We start from the raw sequence: 21,315 nt of genomic DNA, 5'->3' as shown, positions 1-21,315 counted from the left end.
TTTTTTAACACCAAAAACATTTTGTATTGGGGTATCACCAATTAACAATGTTGTGATAGTTTCAGGTGAACAGCGAAAGGACTCAGCCAGACAAATACATGTATCCATGCTCCCCCAAACCCACCAGTGACATGACTATTGAGAGGCCCTGAGTACAGCGTAGTGGGTGATGATCTGGGCCCTGGAGTTGGGTGTGAAGTCCAGCTCAGCCACTCAGCTGACCTTGAAGAACTTGACCACTCATAAGGTGATCTACCTACACAGGTTTGTGGTTTTGGCAGTTTACCGACCTTGTCGATGACTGGGTCTTCATCTGAGATATAGGTGGTGCTAGTCGTGGCCTCCATGGTATCTGTGCTTGTGAGAACGTGGCATCTTGCACGTGCTCAAGACTATCATTAAGCGAGAGAATCTGAAGCATGTTTTCTTTTCATGTCTTTCCTACCTTTGTGTACTGATGGTTTCCAAGGATTAAAATGTCTGCCCTGGAAGGAAAAGGCAGGCTACTTTAATGAATAAATTCTATTTAAGTTTAGTTAAATCATTCCATAAAAAAGGACTGGGTGTAACCATTTTTAAAAGTGACTTGATACTAATAGCCATACTGTAGGACCTTCAGCAAGTCAGAGGATCTGTGGAAGGTTCCAAGATGTGCTGGGTACCTCCACAGCATCTTCAGCAGATCAACACTTAGTACTCAGCTGCTTTTACGATTTAGAGATGCTTAAAGACCCTGAGGAGAGGTGCATTAGAGAACTGTCTTTAGGCAGGCTAAATGGAAGAGAAGGTACATGGAGCACTCAGAAAGAAAGAGACTGGATACAGCTGAACTGGTTATTGAGAGCGGAATAGAATCGGTGTTGGCAATGGTTGGACTCTGGGGAGTAGGATCAAATGTACCTGATATTTAGAATGAATAATCCCTTCTTTCATCTACACTAGCTTGTCTCTTGTTCTCAGAACCTATATCATAAGTAGAGAAGCTATCTTGCCAATTTTTTTTTTTTTAATAATTTAAATTTTCTGAACTAGGCAGGATCCTACCTATCTTTGGCAATATTATTATATCAAGACATGAGTAAATACATGAATTTAGAAATGAACTTGTAAAGCCAAGCTTTCTTAAATTGTTGCTTGAAGGATATCTAAAATTCCTACTAGCTTGGTATGGTCAAATTCCAGAAGACCAAAGCGAGTTTCTCATGTTTACTGTGCATATTTTTTGTTACAACTGAATGACCAGTGTTTAAATGCATTTTAACAAAAGTCACAAAACATAAGCAATACCAGTGTAAATTTGATTTGGAAGTAAGGTAAAAATTTTAAATATTTATTTATTTACATGCTTATAAGATAAAGCATTTAAATTAGTAACAACCTTTATATGAACAAGTAGGAAAAAACCAGAGATAAACAGAGCTTTTTATAATTCCTATCTGCTATTAATACTGCTGTATCAAATAATGCACAATGAAAATTGAAGTCAAATCCTTTACCCCAAACCAAGTTCCAGGAAGATTAAAGGTTCAATATTTTAAAACCAAGTGAACTATCAGAAAAGGAAAAATATATTAAAGATTTCTCAAACTTGGGAGGGAAATTAAAGTTTATAACTCTTGAAGAGATCATCTAATAAAAAAGATGTGTAGACATCTTTTTTATATACAGATATACAGAATACCTATATATTTTAAGTAATAATATGTGGCAAGTAAATTAGGAAAGTAGTTATAGCAAATGCCATCTTAAATATAGGCAGAGAGTAATTATCTCTATTACATAAAGAATATATACCAAATATACACACACATACATAAACTCTTAAACTATCAAAATGTAATAAATGCTTGATGAAAATACAATTGAAGGAATGGTCAAGATCACTAAATATTAAGTAAATTCAAAAGAAAACAAACATGCATACTATTTTCTCCCCTCATTCAAAAATTCTGCTTCTTTTAAACAATTTTTTATAATGCTCTCTGTTCCTAGAGGTATAGGAAATAAGCTATCTCAATTCACTAATGAATTAAACGCTGAGCTAATCCATTGAGGAAGCAGATTAATAGCATGAATTGAGGTAGTCATACGCTTTATTTTCTTCCAGTTTTATTGAGATATAATTGACATACAGCACCATATAAGTTTAAGATACACAGTGTGGGAATTCCCTGGTGACCCAATGGTTAAGACTCTGAGCTTTCACTGCTGAGAGACAGGATTCAATCTCTGGTCAGGAAACAAAGATTTCACAAGCTACACAGCTCAGCCCCATAACCCCCACAAAGATGTACAAGATAATAATTTGACTTATTGTTGTTCAGTCACTCAGTCGTGTCTGACTCTTTGCAACCCCATGGACTGCAGCATACCAGGCTTCCCTGTCCTTCATAATCTGGCAAAGTTTGCTCAAACTCAAATCCATTGAGTCGGTGATGCCATCCAACCACCTCATCCTCTGTCGTCCCCCTCTCCTCCTGCCCTCAGTCTTTCCCAGCATCAGGGTCTTTTCTAGTGAGTTGGCTCTTCACATCAGGTGGCCCCAGCAGTGGAGCTTCAGCTTCAGCATCAGTCCTTCCAATGAATATTCAGGACTGATTCCCTTTGACTGGTTTGATCTCCTTCCATCATGAAATTATTATCACAATAAGTTTGGTGAACATCCATTATCTTCCAGATACAAAAATTGAAGAAATAGAAAAATTTTTTTTCCTTGTGGTAACTCAAAATTTACCCTTTTAACAGTTTTTGTGTATAAGTACAGCAGTGTTAATTTATCATGTTGTCCATTACATCCCTAGTATTTCTTTGTCTCATGACTGGAAGTTTGTAGCTTTTGACCACCTTCCTCTAATTCTCCTTCCGCCCACACCCTGCCTCATGTAACCACAATTCTGATCTCATTTTCCATGAGTTTGTTTTTAAAGTGAGATTGACCTACAACACTATGTTAGTTCCTGGTGTACAACATCAGTTCAGTTCAGTCGCTCAGTCATGTCCGACTCTTTGCAACCCCATGAATCGCAGCATGCCAGGCCTCCCTGTCCATCACCAACTCCTGGAGTTCACTCAGACTCACGTCCATCAAGTCAGTGATGCCATCCAGCCATCTCATCCTCTGTCGTCCCCTTCTCCTCCTGCCCCCAATCCCTACCAGCATCAGAGTCTTTTCTAATAAGTCAACTCTTCGCATGAGGTGGCCAAAGTACTGGAGTTTCAGCTTTAGCATCATTCCTTCAAAAGAACACCCAGGGCTAATCTCCTTCAGAATGGACTGGTTGGATCTCCTTGCAGTCCAAGGGACTCTCAAGAGTCTTCTCCAACACCACAGTTCAAAAGCATCAATTCTTTGGCACTCAGCTTTCTTCACAGTCCAACTCTCACATCCCTACATGACCACTGGAAAAACCATAGCCTTGACTAGACAGACCTTTGTTGGCAAAGTAATGTCTCTGCTTTTCAATATACTATCTAGGTATTTTCATACATTTAAAAATGATCCGCATGGTAAGCCTAGTTACTATTTGTCATTTTACTAAAGATATTATATAATTATTAACTATATTACCCTACACTGTACATTTCATACCCATGACTCATTTATTTTGTAACTGGAAGTTTATACATCTTAATCTCTCTCACCTCAATCTCTCCTCTTCCCACCTGGTAGCCAGATTCTTTAACGCACAGGTTCCCTTTCCCTGAACCATGCTAAGCAAAATATTCCTAGATAAAAACCAGCCTTCATATATTCATAATGGAGTTTTTCATAAAGTGAAAAATGTGAAACAACAAAGTGACAACAAAAAAAATATTAGATACATTTTGATACAATCATTAGATCTGTTATCATGAGGCTTAAAAGTATTGTTTAATAGTAACCGTATATAGAAAAGTATTGTCTTCATGATTTCAATATATTTCACTCTGTATGGGAACATTCTGGGAGGAAACTCACAGAAGCACTAACAGTGGTTGTCTGCCCTCCTGAAGAGGCAGGAGAATGAAATGTAGTCAGGAACAGGAGATCTGAGTCCAAACTGCCTGGGCTTAACTCCCAGCTCTGCCACTTCAGTGACTGTTTAACTTTGATATGGAAGAGCTATTGAAATTGGACATGTTTTAAGTTCACTGTGATTAAATTTCTCTGTGAGCAAATTGGTGGTAAATTAGTACATAATTCCTGGGAATTTTTTGAGGATTAAATATACTAATACAGGCCAGGAAAGGAAGGAGAAGGAAATGGCAACCGACTCCGGTATTCTTGCCTGGAAAACCCCATGGACAGAGGAACCTGGCAAGCTACAGTCTGTGGGGTCTCAAAAGAGTTGGATACTACTTAGTGACTAAATACAGGTAAGCATTTAACAGCAATGTTTAGCAAATAGTAAGACCTCAATAAGCATTAGCTATTTGCTGTTTAAATGGCAAAGCAAATAAAGGCAGGGTTTTGCCTGGACTTTTCTACCTTTTCCCAATCAACTTTTCTATATCAAACATGTTACTGTTATACTGAGGGAAAGCAATGAATATTTTTCTGAATGTCTTGAAAACTGGGTCAGCTGGATTTTCTAGTAAACATAGATTCAGCTCATAATTGAGATATCATAGATTCAGCTCATAATTGAGATATCATAGATTCAGCTCATGATTGGGATATCACAGTATATGATCAAATGGATACTTCATTGCTGCTGGAATCCAAGAATTGAAATTGGAAGTTACAGTAACAACTGAAATGAACTTTGTGCCTCATTTTATAAGAAGTTAGGATGGCTCAGTTTCCTTAAAGGAAAGATTGCTTCCTTTGGAAAAACTTGTGTCTACACAGTATTCACTTCCCCAACCTCTAGCCTCTAGACTACTCAGTACTTCTCTATAACTCACATGTTTTAGTAATAACAGGGCAAAATTTTTTAAAATATTTATAATAATGAAATAAGCACATTTCAGGGGACAAGGGTTAGCAAACACCCTCTTCCAACAACAGAAGAGAAGACTCTACACATGGACATCACCAGACAGCCAACACCAAAATCAGATTGATTATATTCTTTGCAGCCAAAGATGGAAAAGCTCTATACAGTCAGCAAAAACAAGACCAGGAGTTGATTGTGGCTCAGATCATGAACTCCTTATTGTCAAATTCAGACTTGAAGAAAGTAGGGAAAACCACTAGACCATTCAGGTATGACCTAAATCAAATCCCTTACGATTGTACAGTGGAAGTGAGAAATAGATTTATGGAACTAGATCTGATAGACAGAGTGCCTGATGAACTATGGGCGGAGGTTCGTAACATTGTATAGGAGACAGGGATCAAAACCATGCCCAAGAAAAAGAATTGCAAAAGAGCAAAATGGCTGTCTGAGGAGGCCTTACAAATAGCTGTGAAAAGAAGAGAAGTGAAAAGCAAAGGAGAAAAGGAAAGATATACCCGTTTGAATGTAGAGTTCCAAAGAATAGCAAGGAGAGATAAGAAAGCCTTCCTCAGTGATTAGTGCAAAGAAATAGAGGAAAACTAGAAAGACTAGAGATCTCTTCAAGAAAATTAGAGATACCAAGGGAACATTTCATGCAAAGATGGGCTCGATAAAGGACAGAAATGGCATGGACCTAACAGAAGCAGAAGATATTAAGAAGAGGTGGCAGGAATACACAGAACTGTACAAAAAAGATCTTCACGACCCAGATAATCACGATGGTGTGATCACTCACCTAGAGCCACACATCCTGCAATGTAAAGTCAAGTGGGCCTTAGGAAGCATCACTATGAACAAAGCTAGTGGAGGTGATGGAATCCCAGCTGAGCTATTTCAAATCCTGAAAGATAATGCTGTGAAAGGGCTGCACTCAGTATGCCAGCAAATATGGAAAACTCAGCAGTGGCCGCAGGACTGGAGAATTGTACTCATCTCACACGCTAGTAAAGTCATGCTCAAAATTCTCCAAGCCAGGCTTCAGCAATACGTGAACCATGAACTTTCAGATGTTCAAGCTGGTTTTAGAAAAGGCAGAGGAACCAGAGATTAAATTGCCAACATCATCGAAAAAGCAAGAGAGTTCCAGAAAAACATCTATTTCTGCTTTATTGACTATGCCAAAGCCTTTGACTGTGTGGGTCACAATGAACTGTGAAAAATTCTGAAAGAGATGGGAATACTAGACCACCTGACCTGCCTCTTGAGAAATCTGTATGCAAGTCAGGAAGCAACAGTTAGAACTGAACATGGAACAACAGACTGGTTCCAAACAGGAAAATGAGCATGTCAAGGCTGTATGTTGTCACCCTGCTTATTTAACTTCTATGCAGAGTACATCATGAGAAACACTGGGCTGGAAGAAGCTGGAATCAAGATTGCCGGGAGAAATATCAATAACCTCAGATATGCAGATGACACCACCCTTATGGCAGAAAGTGAAGAGGAACTAAAAAGCCTCTTGATGAAAGTGAAAGAGGAAAGTGAAAAAACAGGCTTAAAACTCAGCATTCAGAAAACTAAGATCATGGCATCTGGTCCCATCACTTCATGGCAAATATATGGGGCAACAGTCGAAACAGTGTCAGACTTTATTTTGGGGGGCTCCAAAATCACTGCAGGTGGTGACTGCAGCCATGAAATTGAAAGATGCTTGCTCCTTGGAAGAAAAGCTATGACCAACCTAGACAGCATATTAAAAAGCAGAAACATTACTTTGCCAACAAAGGTCTGTCTAGTCAAGGCTATGGCTTTTCCAGTAGTCACGTATGGATGTGAGCATTGGACTATAAAGAAAGCTGAGTGCCAACGAATTGATGCCTTTGAACTGTGGTGTTGGGGAAGACTCTTAAAGTCCCTTGGACTGCAAGGAGATCCAACCAGTCCATCCTAGAGGAGATCAGTCTTGGGTGTTCATTGGAAGGACTGATGTTGAAGCTGAAACTCCAATCCTTTGGCTACCTGATGCGAAGAGCTGACTCATTTGAAAAGACCCTGATGCTGGGGAAAGATTGAAGGCGGGGGCAGAACGGGACGACAGAGGATGATATGGTTGGATGGCATCACTGACTCAATGGACATGGGTTTGGGTGAATTCTGGGAGTTGGTGGTGGACAGGGAGGCCTGGTGTGCCGTGGTCCATGGGGTCTCGAAGTCAGACACGATTGAGCGACTGAACTAAACTGAACTGAGGTGGAGTCTGGAAAGTTAATTAGGGAAAGGGGAGAGGGAGTGAATTTATTCACTACATTTGTTAATTTCTAAACATTTCCAATGGTATCATGCATAATTTGATTTGCATATAAATTATTAAATATTTTTAAATTCTATTCATTTATTTTTGGCTCCACTGGGTCTTCATTGCTTCGCTTGACTTTCTCTAGTTGTGGCAAGCGGGGGTTACACTCTAGTTGCAGAGTGCATGCTTCTCATTGCAGAGCACGGGCTCTTGGGTGTGCGGGCTTCAGTAGATGATCTCATGGACCTTAAAGTGTGGGCTCAGTAGGTGTGGTATACAGGCTTAGTTGCCCCTCAGCATGTGGAATCTTCCTGGACCAGGGATTGAACCATGTCCCCTGCATTGGCAGACAGATTCTTAACCACCAGAGCATCACAGAGTACTTCATTTTGATATTTTTTGAAGTTCCAGGAGCAGAGTCAAGTTAAGGGAAAAATTGCTTTCTCTCTCTCCTATTATCCCCTAAGTTTTTCAGGGAAGATTTTTGGAAAAAGTGGTAATTTTGAAATCCTCTCTGGCCAGCAACTAGCAAGTCCAGGATAGTTGCCAAGGCAATATCAGGACCACGTAGACAGAAAGTGTGGGGTGTAGATAGGGGGATGATGAAACTGGATTCACAGTGTGAGCAAGAGGAGTTTTTTTTTTTTTTTTAATTGTAAAAAACAAAATTATACTACCCTTTATAAATGGTTATGCCAGCAGTTCTAACATCTGTTGTTACAAAGAAACGTGAATATAATAAGCCTGTTCCCCCTGTATTGCCTTGTGCATGGGAACATCCTTTGTTTCCTAGATATGCCCCAGTCTTTGTCCTGGGCCATGTCAAAATTGGTTGCAAGGTAGACAAAGAAATTTTTCATTGGCTAAGACCAGGAACATGTTTTTTCTCTAACTTCTATTTGAAGCCCTGAATTCTGCCAGACCCTTTGAGATTATGGTTGAAAAGGCAGGCAACACCCCTTGCAGCAAAGCAGCACAAATATTTGCTGCTTAAATAAATTGATTCTTGTTAGACAGGCATGATCACCAGCCAAATTCTTGCATAGTTTTCTAGGCTTGTTACACTTTCAAGAAAGACTCAACTTTTCTTCCTTGTTTTTCTTTTTCCTTCAGGTACAATCCTTGGATTTACCCTCCGACCATACAGAATGAGCTACCGGGAAGTCAAGTACTTCTCTTTTCCTGGGGAGCTACTGATGAGGATGCTACAGATGCTGGTGTTGCCACTCATCATCTCCAGTCTTGTCACAGGTACCCTATGCAGTTTTGTTTTGTTTCTTCATGTGTGCTTATTGCCAAAGATCGCTTAGAAAAACAAACGCTTTAGGTTTCTGCTGGATGCATGCTCTGTTCTAGAAAATAAAAGTCCCTTCAAAATGATGGAAAGGAGGCTTCAGTAATGCATGAATGATTATAACTTTCGTATTTTACCAATCACAAGAGGAAACGGATTTGAACCGCCACGTAATCTGGTCTGCCTCACTACGAAAGAGGCACCCTGCTAGACACTACACCACCAGCCTTCTCTGCCCACAGCGATGTAGTTGACAACAGCGTACAACAGGTCTGTTTTCTCACCCTCTTATCCCACCCAGATAACATCTGGTTGGACAGCCTATTAGCTATTGATGCAAGAATGCTTGTTCTCAGAGCCACCACGACTTGAGCGGGAGCCTTCTTGGAAGCCTCATCAAGAGGTAATGCCCACGACACACTCACCAACTCTCCTGCCACCAACACTGTATCTTTTCCTGGTGAACCCGCATGACTTCTCCATTGTCCCCCACCCCCGTTGCCTTTTACGCTGGTGGGAGAATGGGGAGGGGGTGGGAGATTTCCCCATCCAGACACTTTGTCAGTTGACACTTGTATGTCGAGGCGTGGAAGCTTGGCAGGATAGGATTCTTATTCTCTATGAACGCGAAATAACGATTTACGCCTGCGTGGGAAACGGTTTAAGAGTACGTGTGATTGGTGAATACGAACAGAGCTAAAATTTTCAGAAAAATGTTTCTGTACGTTCCTCCCTGCCCACTGTTCTCTTTCCCCACAGCACATCTCTGACTTGGAGAAGGAATATCCGTAGACACTACCCCCAGCAGGATGGTTTCTGGGTTTGTAGCTCAAGCCCAGACCTCAGGTATTACTAGCCCTGTTTTTTTTTCCGTCCTTGGCTTACTGTCCACCCTTAGGCAGATCATTCTGTGAGCTGGCTCTCAGCATCTTTTCACCTCCCAGGGAGTTCGCAAGGATGTTTATAATCTCCTTTCAAGATCTCTGTGTAAAAAGACCTTCATAGAACAACTCAAAAGTCTTGAGGCAAGATTCTGACTGCTTCATGCCTTGGAGGGCTGGCCATTACTTGGAACAGAAACTACGTCAGTTTCTTTTCTTTCCCCCAATGCCTTGCAGATCTCTGCCAGCTTCCACTCGCCCAGGTCTTCAAACAAGTGATTGCATGTACATAAAGCTCCCATTGGAGGATGAGTTGCCCATAAAACAGTCATGTAGACAGGATGATTTGGAGTACTTGTTTTTGAAATTGGTCTGGCCCATTGCTGACCAGAGGTAATCATAGCCGTCCACGATTCTTATCAGAGAAGCTACATTCATACTGAGGTGAGGGCACGTCCTTATTATGCATTTGCTGCCGTTTTTCTGGGAAGCAAGTTCTTGCAGCAAGCACTCAGAGGACAGAACTCATATCCACCATTTGGTTTAGTGGAACAGGGAGTCCCTTCCCACTACCCTATGGCTAGAGTCTGAATTGAGTACCTGCAGTTTTCCTGGATGCAAACTGAGGGTCCTCTGTTCCTTTATGCTCTCTCTTCAATGGTGAGGCCAGTGTTTAGAGATTTCTGCTTTCTGATAATTGTGCTTAAAAAAAAAAAAAAACCCACTGTGTTACCCTTTATAAGAGGAGAGCCCTTGTTCAGTACAACTAGAGAAAATATTAGTTCCCTTTAGCAAGCTTTTGAAGTAGAACTCCCTAGTGTTTTCTCATACTTAATACATCAACTTTGTTGCAGGAATAAGAACTTTGGTTGAGTAATTTTTCAGGGAAAAAACAACAGCACTATGAGGCAGTCCCTCTGCTTGGTTAAAAAGAAACTGTGTGTAAACCTTGGAGAAATTATCAACATTTATGATACTGGTGTTAAAGAGAAAGGAATTTTAAACTTTGAACAACCAGTATAAAATGAACCTTAAAAGGTAATTTAATTGCAAGTTGGGGATGCCACCACTTGGGACCATTAAAAAAATCTCAGTTCTTTTCTAGGACTGTTAAGGCAAGGGACATAATTACATTTGCTAAAGATCTTTTCAAGGTGTTAGTCTCAAAGGAATAATTTCTAAGCTACATGATAATTTAGATACTTATGATCAACTGGAATGAATGATAGATTCAATAAGAATTTCTTTCATGATTCGAAGTGCTGTGATTCTAAACCAAAGCAGCATGTAATCCAGTGTAAATAAGGAGGTCCCCTTTGGGGACTTTTGCAAATTACATGTACACAAGAGGATCTCTGTGTGTGTTGGGAAGCATTGCTGGAGAATGTGTTGGGAAGCATTCCTGGAGAATGTGTTGGGAGAAGACAAAGTGAGGGCCCAATATTTGAGAATGGAAAAGCAAGCTCAAATGCCTCCAGTGACCAAGCAGGTGAGGGATCTTCATATATGAAGCTCTCCTTTCAGGTTCCTTCTTGTTTTCCTACTTGATAGAGTCATGGATACAGGGAAATATTTCTCTTCAATGGGAGAGGTAGCAGGGATGAGTGTGATGATAAATAGAAAGCGACTACAGAACAGTGTAGACAAAGGAAGGAAAGGAGGTGATTATGACCTGAAAACTATCAACTCCATCCAGTTGTTGCCATGTGTCAATAAGGGCCAAGTCTTCCAATTTTTCAAAAGAATCCAGAAATCCAAAAATTGATAAGAACCTAGATTTTTTAAAAATTCATTTATTTTTGGCTGTACTGGGTCTTTACTGCTCTGCACAGGCTTTCTTTACTTGAAGTGAGCAGGCTTCTCATTGCAATGGCTTCTCTTGTTGCAAAGCACAGGCTCTAGAGCATGAGCTAAGTAGCTGTGGCACACAGGCTTAGTTGCTCCACAGCATGTGGGATCTTCCTGGACCAGGGATTGAACCCATGTCTCTTGCAGGGACAGGCAGATTCTTAACCACTGGGTCACTAGGGAAGTCCAGAAGCTAGATGTTTTTAAACCTTGACATAGGTAACAGAACAAAACAGTGGAAGCCAAACAAAGCACATCTGCAGGCTCAGTCCAACACTTAGGCTACCAACACTGGGACTCAGGTTTCAGTGTCGGTGCTATTAATTATAAGAACGCATTGATAGACTTGTGCATGCATCAGCCTATCGCCGGGTTTCATATGTTGCCTTATTGCACTGTTGGCAGTTCCTTGTCAAAGCTTAACTTAACATGGAATCAGCTACTGAACGCCACTAAACAAGCAACTTTTGGAAAATCTCTCCATCTTCTGTGTTATAAGTGTGTTGTGTCCTGGCCATGCTGGCCTTTTCGGCCCCCATTGGGAACACGAGAATTCAGCACTCTTTAAGTTCGAAAGTCAGTCCCAGGGTCTTTGCAGACAGAACTTGGAATGCATGAAACCCTTACTGCATTGCCTGCATTTTGTTTTAGAAGGTTCTGTGTGTTGTTTTTTCTTTAATTAGTTAATTAATATATTTTAGGCTGTGCTGGGTGGTCGTTGCTGCACCGGCTTTTCTCTAGTTGTGGAGAAACCTCGGGTGCAGTGTGTAGGTTTCTCCTTGTTGTGGGTTCTCTTGTGGAGCACGGGCTGTAGGGTGCATGAGCTTCCGTGGTTTCGGCAGGTGGGCTTACAGTTGCGGCAGGTGGGCTCAGTAGCTGCAGTTCCTGGGCCCTAGAGCTCAGGCTCAGTGGCTGTGGCTCACGGGCTCTGGCGTGCACGGGCTTCAGTGGTTGTGTACGCAGTTTCTGGATTACTGGGTTGATAGTTGTGGCCCATGAGCTTAGTTGCTCCACGGCCTGTGGGATCTTCCCGGAGCAGGGATCCAACCTGCAACTCCTGCACCTGCGGGCAGATTCTTGACCAGTGGGCCACCAGAGAAGCCTGGTTCTGTATGTTTTTAATCACATGTAAAGTCTGAGTGAACTCCGGGAGTTGGTGATGGACAGGGAGGCCTGGCATGCTGCGATTCACGGGGTCGCAAAGAGTCAGACACGACTGAGCGACTGAACTGAACTGAACTGAAACTCTGAGAAATTTAAGTTAGATTTTCACACTTAGAACTTCCCTCTTGGTGAATTGTGGCACTAGAGACCCTGTAAGTCATGTTCTCCTTTTCTCAAATTTGAAATTTCAATCCTTCCGAACATCCTCGGTATGTATTAGCATTCCAGAAGCTGCCAGAGAGAAGCCAGGAGAAAGCCTAACGGCTAGATTTGTACTCAAGTACCTATTTTTTTGAACAAAAGGAATACATCTGTGCCAACGTACCACACAATAAAATGGGGAGTTGGCACCAATTTCTATTGATTTGGTCAAGATAGACAGCCAGACTGGATATTTCATGCCAGAAATATGAGTTGGTTTGACTGACTTAACCCTGATTAAATTCACTAGATAATAGTTAAACTCCATTTCAGGTTGCTCTGTGTAGATATAGCTACCACCTCACCTCCTCCTTACTTTGGATTCTTTTCAGAAAACTAGTGCTTTCTTTTCTCATTCTGAGTGATTCCTGCTCAGTCTCTTGCCCTGCAAGAAATCTTCTGTGTCTCCAGTTTTCTGGAAGGGGAAAGCATCCCTTTTGACAAATGATCTTCCAAATCTGTAGACCTGTGAATTCAGTGAAATATAGGACTTCAGTATAGGTGAAGCCAACAAGCTCCATTCAGCAAAGGGCTCCCTTACTTGAGAAAACAGAAGTAGAGACAGTGAATGGTGAACCTCAAAATATGGCCCCTTATTGTCAAAGACAAGACAGCTACAAGAAGAACGATCTAAAGTTTTGTCATTTCTTTTAACACAAGAGGGCAAGCAATGAGCTAGACGATTTTTGGTTCTTGGACATATGAAGGTTTTGTGAAGGTCTTGCAAAAGTGAAAGCCAAAACACATAAGAAAAATTTACTATTTTAAATGATACATTGTCGTGGCTGAGGGGTATCACTGAGGCCTTGATGAAATACTCCAGGCGCTTATGTACAAGAAAAGGGAGTGTAGATTTCTTTCCCTTTTCCCCCTACACATACATTTCATTGAAGAAGGAAATATATCTATCTGTGGTGGGGAGGAGTGTCTTTGAGCCTTCTTTTCATTCTCTGTAAACTGAGTTCATTCATGGTGTCTGTGTCATGGATCTGTTCTGAGGATTTATGCTTGGCACACAGTTCAGTTCAGTTCAGCTCGGTTGTGTCCCACTCTTTGTGACCCCATGGACTGCAGCACGCCGGGCCTCCCTGTTCATCACCAACTCCTGGAGTTCACCCAAACCCATGTCCATTGAGTCAGTGATGCCATCCAACCATCTCATCCTCTGTCGTTCCCTTCTCCTCCCACCTTCAATCTTTCCCAGCATCAGGGTCTTTTCAAATGAGTCAGTTTTTCGCATCAGGTGGCCAAAGGATTGGAGTTTCAGCTTCAACACCAGTCCTTCCAATGAATATTTAGGACTGATTTCCTTTAGGATGGACTGGTTGGATCTCCTTGCAGTCCAAGGGACTCTCAAGAGTCTTCTCCAACACCACAGTTCAAAAGCCTCAATTCTTCGGTGCTCAGCTTTCTTTATAGTCCAACTCTCACATCCATACATGTCTACTGGAAAAGCCATAGCCTTGACTAGACGGGCCTTTGTTGGCAAAGTAATGTCTCTGCTTTTTAATGTGCTGTCTAGGTTGTACATGCTCAGTTACTGGTAGCTACTGGTGGTAAGGATAACAGCAGTAAGAGCTGTCCTTGTCCACAGAGTATGAGTGAAAATTCTAGAACAAGAAGAGAGCACTTCAGCTCAGGGGCATGTAACTAAGCCTCCAGATTCCTTACATTTTATTTGTCTGTGGTCTTCACAGTGATCATTTTCCTATTAAAGGTTGATTAAAGAAACCATGAAGTTAATCGAGTAGCAACTGGGAGCCAGGGAGAATTCCTTCCTCTCCACTGGAAGGGACTGGTTTCTGCCCTGCAGTGTGGGACGGGATGACCTTATTACGGCTGCATCATTCTAAATATTATCATTGGTTATACAACTGCCCAGTCCTTTCTGAGCAACGAGGCCCCAGTGTGCAGCACCCTGGAATCCACAGGGCAGCAGAGTCTACTTGCTGCTTATATGCCACAAGCGGAGCCTTCCTGGCTAATCAAAAATTGGACAAGTGGAGTCTGTCTCGACACAATGCTTGGCAGCCTAGAAACAAGCCACCCAGAAAGCAACTTTGGTCCAGTTCACTTGAAGCCAGCAGGTTGGCCCCACTTCATTTTCTCTCTAGATCTGTTGACAAACATGGGGAGGGAGGCTGAATTACATCCACAGAGACAGAGAGATTGTAAGATATAATAGGAAGACCCACCTGAGGGCTGAAGAGATCACCTGGCTTTTTTTTTTTTTGCATCCTGTAGAAAGGAAATCTGGGAAACTAAATACTCTTTATTTTTAGTGGATTTGGGTTTTGTTAAGAGGTAGACCAAATTATTTAAGTCTAGCTGTCCCAGAAAATACCTACCTTTCCATCACAAATAATTTCATTCAATAAGCACTTTTTTTTTTTTTTTAATGTACCAGACACTTTTCTAGGACATGAGGATGACACAGAACTTCCCTGGCAGTCCAGTGGTTAAGCCTCTCACTTCCACTGCAGGGGGTACAGGTTCAATCCCTGGTCACCTAAGTAGGATCCCAAATGCTTCAAGGCACAGCCAAAAAAAAAAGATTTTTTTTTTTTAAATGAGGAAGACAAAACCCCTGACTTAAGGAGTTCAGAGTCTGGTGGGAGACTTGCAGTGGCAGTGTCATGGATGGGGACAGTGATCCAGGGAGGAAGAGCCCAGGGAGGGACAAAGAGGCCAACTGTACTCCCCAGGTTTCAGGCTCCCTAGTCAGGAAGCAACTCTACTAGCAGAGAAGAAGCTGTTTAGGTTGTTATTCCTACACTTGGCTCACCATTAAACACTGCAAGAGCCGGAGGTTGGGCCCTGGGCAGCTCCCAGCAAAAGTAACCCTGGGATGTGTGGCCTCACAGAGGGAAGAGGCGCCTGACAGGGTTTCAGCCACAGCAACTCCCTCTGGGAACAGAGCCTCTCGGCTCTCAGTGAGGGGCGCAGGAGATTAGGTCCCTCTGAGCTGGACGGCAGGGAGAGGACGTGCTGGGCAGTCCAGCACCCAGAGTGGCAGCCCCCTGCCCTGCACCCTGGAAGGCGACCTGCAGCCGCTGCCTGAAAGTTTTGTGCGTCCATAGTCCAAGCTTAAGTTGAACTTGTCTCCTGTGAGGTCCAGGGAGAAATAGAGGATGACAGTTTGGACAGTGTCAGGAAAGCACTTGAGCACAGCCTCGAATTTTTCTGCCAGTTCTTCTCAGGTGCCCGGTCCTCCTAGGCCCTTCACCCACCTGGTTGCCTTCCACGTCCCCTTGTGTTCCCAGAGTTGAGCGCAGTGTTCCAGGTGTCACGTGACCAGGTCAGGGCAGTCACCAGACCCAGTCCTCTGCTCATACCGACTGGGGTGGGGTCAGCTGTCATCAGTGGCAACAGACCCCCGGCTCAGAGGATTTCAGCCTAGTCACCTAACCCCTCAGAAACGAAGTTTGTGGAGAAGTTTTTGTGGTAAAAAATCGAACAGTTCTTGAAAAATTATAAGCCCCAGGCTCAAAGCTTTCCTAGAAAGTTTAGGCTTCTATGACTTGGGAATTCTTCTCTGTGAAATTTCAGCAGCTTCAAGGTAGGTAGCCTACAGTTTTGATCAGTTCCGGCTTGTAAGACATTTTTGAAAGTTTCTTTAATAAAATTTAAAAAAGAAAGATTTAAAGCTTCTTTCAAAGTTAAATTAGATGGCTGGATGGCATCACTGACTCGATGGACGTGAGTGAGTTTGAGTGAACTCCGGGAGTTGGTGACGGACAGGGAGGCCTGGCATGCTGCAATTCATGGGGTCGCAAAGAGTCAGACACGACTGAGCGACTGAACTGAACTGAACTGATTCTCTAAGAAAAATAAGATCCCCAAACCCCGCCCCCCGCCCCCCACCCCCGGCTTATGTTACCAATCTGGTAATTTCTTTCAAACCACTCTGAAACTGCAGGTCTGTGGGCGGTGCTGAAAACAGATGCTTTTATTCTGCTGATATGATAATGGTTTTCAATAGAGCAAGGATGAATCCTGACTGGAGATTTGTGCTTGAGGACACACACAGACAACCAGTTTATTAACTTTGATTTGAATGGATTTCTGCTAAGAAAACTGCTTACCTTGAAAGTGACTGGGAAAACTGCCTTCAGTTATAAATTATGCATGTCCCATAAAGCCAAGTAAAAAGGTGCTGGAGTATCTGCCAGCAGAAAGAAACAGAGATAGAGACAGAAAGAGAAAAGTTTCTATAGCTGGATAAGGCTTTCTGTGACAATGTCATGGATTGTATGTCTTCAGGGGATAGTACCTCTTCTCTTTGTTCAGTGTTTAGTGGATATTTCATGATAAGCAGAAAGAAGGCTTTTGGGGGTGATGATATTTTCTGCTGAAGGATGGATCTGCTGGAATGATCCAGCCAATTTTGAACCTGTGTAAAATCTAGCTTCCCGAGTCTTGTCTTTGTGCAAATTTGTTTCTCTAGGCAAGATAAACTTCTTTTTAGCTTCTACACGGAAGATCTTTACAAAAACCCCAGATGGAAGCCAGTTTACTACCCATGAGTGCAACCTGTTTTGCTAGCCCAGCAACATCTACATTTTCAGTTAATACTGCTTTCAGATGTCCGTTTCCTGGACTCCCATGTATGGGGAAATAGGTTTTGCCGTCTTTGTGTTTAATTTGTTAAACAATTACTTGAGTTTTCATCTGAGTTTTTCTCGGAGGGAAGAAACTTCCCCTAAATTACCATGGGGGTTTCCTCTCACAGGGCGCTGGATGAAGGGAGGCCAGTGTCTGAGCTCTGTGATGCTGGGGGCAAGTAAACAAGTCAGAAGAAGCTCTTGGCTAGCCATTTAGAAAGAGTTTTAGAAGGAAGAGCAAGGTGGCAAGATGACTGCAGACTTCCTAGATTCAGCCTGTTGAAATGACATGTATATTACCAGGACTTGTCAGTGCAGTTGAGGGCGAATATAAATATATACATACCCAAAATCTTGTCTCGTCTATAGTACCCTTAGATCCCCTCCCCCACCTATACGCCTTCCCACCATTGGATTATGTTGAAGCAAATACCAGATGAACACATAAGACAGGAATGGTATTTTAAGATAATTTTAACTTGTTTCATGTTTCCGTAATGTCCTACTCCGCCCGGCCCCCCCCCCCCCCACGCACACACACACCAAGAGCTGTCCGTCACTTTAAAAAATTGTTGCCAACCAAGTTCTTTCCTTTTGTGGTACAAACTTCTCTACCATTGCTTTACAGTAATTACCAAAATCTGCTTCCTGAGAGCATGATACATCTCTGGTATAAGATAATGCAATAAAATGTTGATGCTATGAAATTTGGGGACACAATTTTTCACTGTAGCACAATACAAGTATGTGTGTGCACACATAACTTTGTGTGTTTCGTCCAAAGCTCTTCCAACTCTGAAAAGTACTATGGTCTGACTGTTGCCTCAACTCTTTGTAATTTACAACTTTTCCAGAATTTCTTTCTGTGCTTTATGGTATCTCACATAGATTATTTCTTGTTAAGCTATCATTTGAACACATTGTTCTCAAAGGAATTTGTGCTAAGAGCTGAAGTTTCAATTATTTTAGAACTAACTTTCCTAAAGAATATCGCAAAATTTTCCTGAGTTGGTGTATACCATAAAATCCTTAATATCAGCATACCTTACCTACACACTAAGTATTTTGGAGTTTGGGAAAGAATGAATACATACATATATGTATGGCTGAGTTGTTTTGCTGTGTACCTGAAATTATCACAACATTATTAATTGTCTATACTCCAATATAAAATAAAGAGGTTTTTTTCAAAAATAAGATGGAAACATTAATAGCTTCTATACTAGAATCTTGTAGCTTTTATACTAGAATCTTGCCTTCTTTTTTTTATTTTAGAATAGAATTTGGTAGTCTTATCTTGGGACCTATACTTAATGACATATCTGAAAGCATTCCTTTGGCATACTTGGGCTTAAAGCCAGGCATTAATGTAGTAGTTCTTAAACATATTTAAGAATAACAAACTGGAAACTCATAACACTCTCATGGGTATATTCAAAATGCTTACATATTGAATGATGTAGGAATACATTTACTGTAAGAAAATATGACTCTTATGCAGTATAGGAACAAAACTATAAGCATATTTCCACGAATAGTATAAGCTATTAAATGAAAGCATGATTGACAGTTGCAAAGTTTGTAATATCATTTAGGTATGCATAATTTTTAAGTCCTTTTTCTGCTAGCATTCACCTAAGTAGAGGCAAGAAATACTGAAGAAAAATTTATAGTGAAAAATCAAAAGAATTCAATCTACTGATTTTATTCATTTTTTTTTCCCCCTCTGAATTAGGCATGTGGCATCATTATTTGATCTTAGCAGAAAACAGATGTTTTATGGGAAAGTGACTGACGTCACTATATAATTTCCCATTAAATAAACATCTGAACACTAAATTTACAACTAGCAAGTGAGGTCAAGTGCCTGAAAAGTGCTGTATACACCATAGAAGCACATTTTCCATCTGTGAAGATGGATGTGTAGCAGTGTGTAGCAGTCTTTCAACTGCTAGAAACATCCTAGTTGCCAAACTTTGCCTCTATCACTACTTTCCGTTGTTCTTTGGAATGATAGAAGCCTATTTTACAATAGAAAGAGAGCGGTTTTTATTTACATGACATTCCTAAAATAATTTCTTGGTATTGGTAGACTTAGCTTTATTTTATTTCAAAGTGGTTTTTATTTTTTTAACAGTTTTGCTGAAATGTAACTCACACACATACAATTTACCCCTATTGTGTGTAATTCAGTGGTTTTTAGTGTATTCATGAGGTTGTACACCCATCATCACATTAAAATTTTAGAACATTATTATTACCCCCTGAAAAAAAACCCACACTCCCTAGCCATCACCCCCTAGTTACTCCATTCTCCAGCCCTAAGCAAACACCAAACTATTTCCTTTCTCTATGCATCTATCTATCCTGGACATTCCATATAAATGGATATATGGTCCTTTGTTACTAGTTCTTTCAGAGTTCATCCTTGTTGCTGTGCATGTTAGTGTTTCATTCCCCTTTATGGTCAAATGATATTTCATTTTCTGAACATCCCATACTTTATTTATCCATTCATTACTTGGTAGACTTCGGGGATTTTGCCTGTTACAGGCAGGGTGCTCTTATGAATAATGCTGCTGTAAACTTTCCTGGGCCTATGTTTTCATTTCTCTTGGGTATATACCTCAGAGTGGAACTCCTGGGACATATGATAACTCTCCTTAAAACTTTGGAAGTACTGCCAGACTGTTCTGTGCTATTTGTGCCATCTTACATCCCTACCAGCTGCATGGTGGGGTTCCAGTTTGTCTATATTCTTGCCAACACTAACCATGTCTTTTTTGGTTTGTTGGGGTTTTTGTTGTTGTTGTTTAACTTTTACCTATAGAAGATGTATGTTTTAGCTAAAACTTTTGAAGTCATAAAAGTCTGTATTATAACTGAATTTTCCATTTCAAAAAAGATAAAGTTCAAATATTACATCTTTGGTTGTACTAAAATAATTGTTGAAATCCTTTAAAATGTATGTGGACTCGTCAATTACGACTTTTTGTTTGTATTAATTTTTTTATAGTGAATACAAATCAACTTAACTAAAAGAATAAGACAGGTGACACAGCAATGTGACTATACTTAACACCACTAAACTGTACATTTAAAAATAGTTAAGGTGGTAAATTTTATGTTATATGATCTTTAACACAAACATTTTTTAAAATAAGGTAGATGTAATTTTTCTCCAGTTTTTATTTTTAATTGGAGGATAACTGCTTTACAATATTGTATTGGTTTCTGCCGTACATAAACATGAATCAGCCATAGGTGTACATATGTCCCCTCCCTCTTGAACCTCCCTGTAACCTTCCACTCCAAAATTATGATTTTTAAGTCAATTGTTTGAAGCATAGTTGCTTTATAATGTCGTGTTCGTTTCTATTGTATAGCAAAAATGAATCAGTCATACAAGATGTGCTATGTTAATGTTCTTTTGAAAGAGACATTATAAATACTGTCTAAATATTCTAAATATTTGGTTTCTTATTAATCTAATCTACCATAGCTAGAGTTTTTACACACAGCTTTCAAAGGACATCATAAACTGCTTTAATCAGATAGCTTTCTCCCTGCGCCTGGATTTACATTTGGAAATCGCAGTATAGATGCTTGGGTTATCCAGAATGTTAAAATCTCTCCAAACTGAGACATTCTTCAACGGCCCCTGTGGTTTCCCTGAGGTGGTTGGGGGTGAGGGTGGGGGTAGAGGAAGAGACGGACTAAAGCCAGACAGAGATCCTGTGGATTCCTCCAAGGAATGTAGATGCTAAGACTGGAGTGCTGATACAAATCTCACTGGTATGAAGTGGTTTTTATGAGCTGCTTCAGTGGCCTGGTACATCTTAATTTACAGAATGCCCCCCATTGCTGAAAGTTCTGTTCAGATCTTTTATAATACTATTGAATTATGTATTCATTCTAATTCTTTGCATGATGAGCTATAATTCCAAGTCAGTTGTTTTCAGCTCAGAAGGAAAGGGTTTGCTTCCTTAGGTGTTCGCACTTGCGGAATTTAAGAAGAACCCCCTTAGTTCCATTCTTTTAGGAATCTTTCCCTTTAAAGCATGCATAAGACCTCCAATCCAGGGACTTCCCGGGTGGTCCAGTG

General features: G+C 41.0%; 1 protein-coding gene across 2 annotated transcripts in view; it reads left to right on the top strand.

Moving 5' to 3' along the window:
* SLC1A3 (solute carrier family 1 member 3) overlaps positions 1-21,315 on the top strand; it is an 80,660-nt gene that overhangs the window by 16,884 nt on the left and 42,461 nt on the right. Inside the window, exon 3 of one of the 2 annotated variants that reach the window (XM_004017043.4) lies at positions 8,332-8,469. In XM_004017043.4, coding sequence (XP_004017092.1) covers positions 8,332-8,469 — 138 coding nt within the window. Of the gene's footprint in view, positions 1-8,331; positions 8,470-8,833; positions 8,916-21,315 lie in introns of those variants that run through there. The other variant, XM_042233857.2, reaches the window with a different exon arrangement.

Source organism: Ovis aries, chromosome 16 (assembly GCF_016772045.2).
Source record: "Ovis aries strain OAR_USU_Benz2616 breed Rambouillet chromosome 16, ARS-UI_Ramb_v3.0, whole genome shotgun sequence".
Taxonomy (NCBI): domain Eukaryota; kingdom Metazoa; phylum Chordata; class Mammalia; order Artiodactyla; family Bovidae; genus Ovis; species Ovis aries.
Note: the sequence above shows the minus strand (reverse complement) of the source record. Positions and strands in the feature narration are given on the sequence as shown.